Raw genomic sequence first — 2,905 nt, 5'->3', positions numbered from 1 at the left:
AAGAGTGACAATATGTCCTGGTTTGCTGCGGACAGTCTCGGTTGATGCCTGTTATCAATAGTTTCATTAAAACAAGCTGGGACACGTCTGATTGACCTCCGCTGTATGCTTCCCGATTCCTCCCTGGTCCGATCTGGTAACATGAGAGACCCATAAACCAAGTTGACACTTCAACACATGGCTAATTAACAATGTCAGTTTTAAATGAGTGCCTTCCAACTGGCTTCGAAGAGAAAAATCAGTTACCTTATTTCTAATAATCATTTGATTTTTTTCATCACAATTCGGAGAATCAAAGTGAAGGTCATTCCTTGAAAAGTGAAATGTCTGACATTACTATGAATGCTATTTAACTTCAGTTAAAACCTTTGAAAATAAAATTATTTTTGCCATGGTAATACAAGTTTTAGTGAAGCCTAGCATCACAAAAACAGTATTCTTACTAAATTAAGAAACCCAGAAAGCAGAAATTTATTTGGACTGGTTAAGATGCATATCTATTTTGTAACTGCATCCAAATAAGCTGCTAAATTTGCATTCTACCAATCAAAATAAGCTGCAGTTGTCAGAATTTACACATTACACATACACGCAGAGGGTAACTGCACTACAGAATTTTTGTGATGCTATTGACGTTGACTACAAAAACGGCTGCAGCATGGCTGTATGTGCTTTCTCTCTTTGCCGTCTGTCATTCGAATTTTAGAATTGTTTGAGCCTCTGAAAAACTACTTTGTAGGTCAATTTAAGTGATTTACAGTGGTATCTAGCTTTTCTTGTAAATAATCCCTTCATATTTTGGTTGCATTTTGTTTCAAATCACTTGGAAATCTTCATTCAGAATTTTTGATAAATGGATGCCAAAAACCCAAAACTTTTGAAGTTTATGGGAAACTGCAATTATTGAAAATGAAGTTTGCAAACAGGAAGATAATGATATTTATCCCTAAAAAAGCAAAGGAGGAACTGAACAAATTAAATATGAGCTCAAAGTGTACTAGTTTTATCTTTTTTAAATGTATAATTAGAATTGGAAAATCTCCTCTTGCAGGGAAGAATCTTTTTAAGGAGCTTCTATTTTCAACTGGGTAAATTTAGATTCTATACTGAAATGGAATGAAATTGAGAATACTTGTTTTCAGTATCTAAATTTGGCAAAATATTCAAAACAATTTTGTCTCCTAAAAATATCAAAACATAATAAAAAGTGCTGGCAAGGATGTGAAGGAACTGGAACCCTCATACATTTTGCTGGTGGGAGTGGAAAATGGTACAAAACAGCCTGGCAGCTCCTCAGTGGTTAAACATATAGTTACCATGTGATCCAGCAAAATCCCACACCTAGGTATATACCCAAGAGAAATGAAAACGTATGTCCACACAAAAACTTGTACATGAACGTTCACAGCAACATTACTCATAATAACCAAAAAGTGGGAAAAATCCAAATGTCCATCAACTGATGAATGGATAAACAAAATGTGGTATAGCCATACAATGGAATATTATTCAGCAATAAATAGAAAGAAGTACTGATATATGCTACAACATGGATAAACCTTGGAAACATGTTCAGTGAAAGAAGCCAGTCACAAAGGACCAGACAGTGTATGGTTCCATTGATATGAAGTGACAGAATAGGCAAATCTATAGATAGATAGTAGATTAGAGAAATGGGAGCACAGGGCTATTGCAGAAGTGTGGGGTTTCTTTTGGGGGTGATGAAAATGTTCTAAAGTTGATTGTGATGATGGATGCACACCTCTTGTGAATATACTTAAAGCCACTGAACTGTATGCTTTTAAATGGATGTATTGTATGTTATGTAAATTATACCTCAAAGCTGTCAAAGAAAGCCACTCATGGAAGCCAAAGGACAATACTGCAAAGCATTTAGGCTGAAACGTTTATGCATTTCAACATGGAAAAAAAATTGAGAATATCCTCCACCAGCTACCTTTGCCTTATAAATAGAGTATTTTTCTAATTAAAAATATTATCAATTAAGGAAACTGAGTCAATTGAGGAATCAGCACTTTCAAACAGATAAGCCAAAAGAAGGATGGATAAACAAGCAGAGGGAACTATATTCAATATCCTGTGATAAACCATAATGGAAAAGTCTGCAAAAAAGAATGCATATATATGTATAACTGAGTCGCTTTGCTGCACAGCAGAAATTAACATTGTAAATCAATTATACTTCAATAAAATAAATGTTTTTAAAACAAGCTGGGAAAAAGCCCACTACTCAGGGAAAATCTTTGTTAATCTTTTGTTTTCAACCCTTCATGTGAATATATCAGGATTTAATGCATTGTAAAATTATACGACTGCTCCCATTCAGAACGTATCTGCTTCCATTCAGAGCTTCTCCGCCTTTTCTTAACGTATTACATAGCATTTCCACATTTATTTGTTGGAGTCCCTGTCTTAGGCCACCTGGACATTTCGTTTATAGTTGTCTTGAGCTCCACTACTTGTTTGTGGTCAGGAAAAATGTGTGCTAGTCAATATAAACCCAACACATTGTGCAGATAGATGCCTGATACAGAGAAGGCAGTTAATACCTGGTTCTCGACTGAAATGCCTGACCAAACAAAATCCTACTGCCATTCCACCGCTGAAACTACAATCAAAATGGCCTGTTTTGTTTTGTTTTGTTTTCTATTTTCATAGGTATCGTGCTCCTGAAGTTTTATTAAGATCTTCAGTTTATAGCTCTCCCATTGACATGTGGGCTGTTGGGAGTATAATGGCTGAACTATACACGTTAAGACCACTTTTCCCAGGGACAAGTGAGGTCGATGAAATCTTTAAGATTTGCCAAGTTTTAGGGACTCCTAAAAAAGTAAGTACTTTTGTCCTTAAGTTGTTATAACTTTTTTTTTTTTTTTTTTTTTTT

The 2,905-nt window shown here is 35.1% G+C and overlaps 1 protein-coding gene across 4 annotated transcripts in view; it reads left to right on the top strand.

Annotated features, from left to right (window-relative positions):
• Positions 1-2,905, top strand: part of MAK (male germ cell associated kinase) — a 49,819-nt gene that overhangs the window by 21,284 nt on the left and 25,630 nt on the right. For all 4 annotated transcript variants that reach the window (XM_007466401.1, XM_007466399.1, XM_007466402.1 and 1 more), the window contains exon 7: positions 2,680-2,851. In XM_007466401.1, coding sequence (XP_007466463.1) covers positions 2,680-2,851 — 172 coding nt within the window. The remainder of the gene's footprint in view (positions 1-2,679; positions 2,852-2,905) is intronic.

This window comes from Lipotes vexillifer, unplaced genomic scaffold, assembly GCF_000442215.2.
Source record: "Lipotes vexillifer unplaced genomic scaffold, Lipotes_vexillifer_v1.1 scaffold444, whole genome shotgun sequence".
Taxonomy (NCBI): Eukaryota; Metazoa; Chordata; class Mammalia; order Artiodactyla; family Lipotidae; genus Lipotes; species Lipotes vexillifer.
This window is presented reverse-complemented; position numbering and strand designations above follow the sequence as displayed.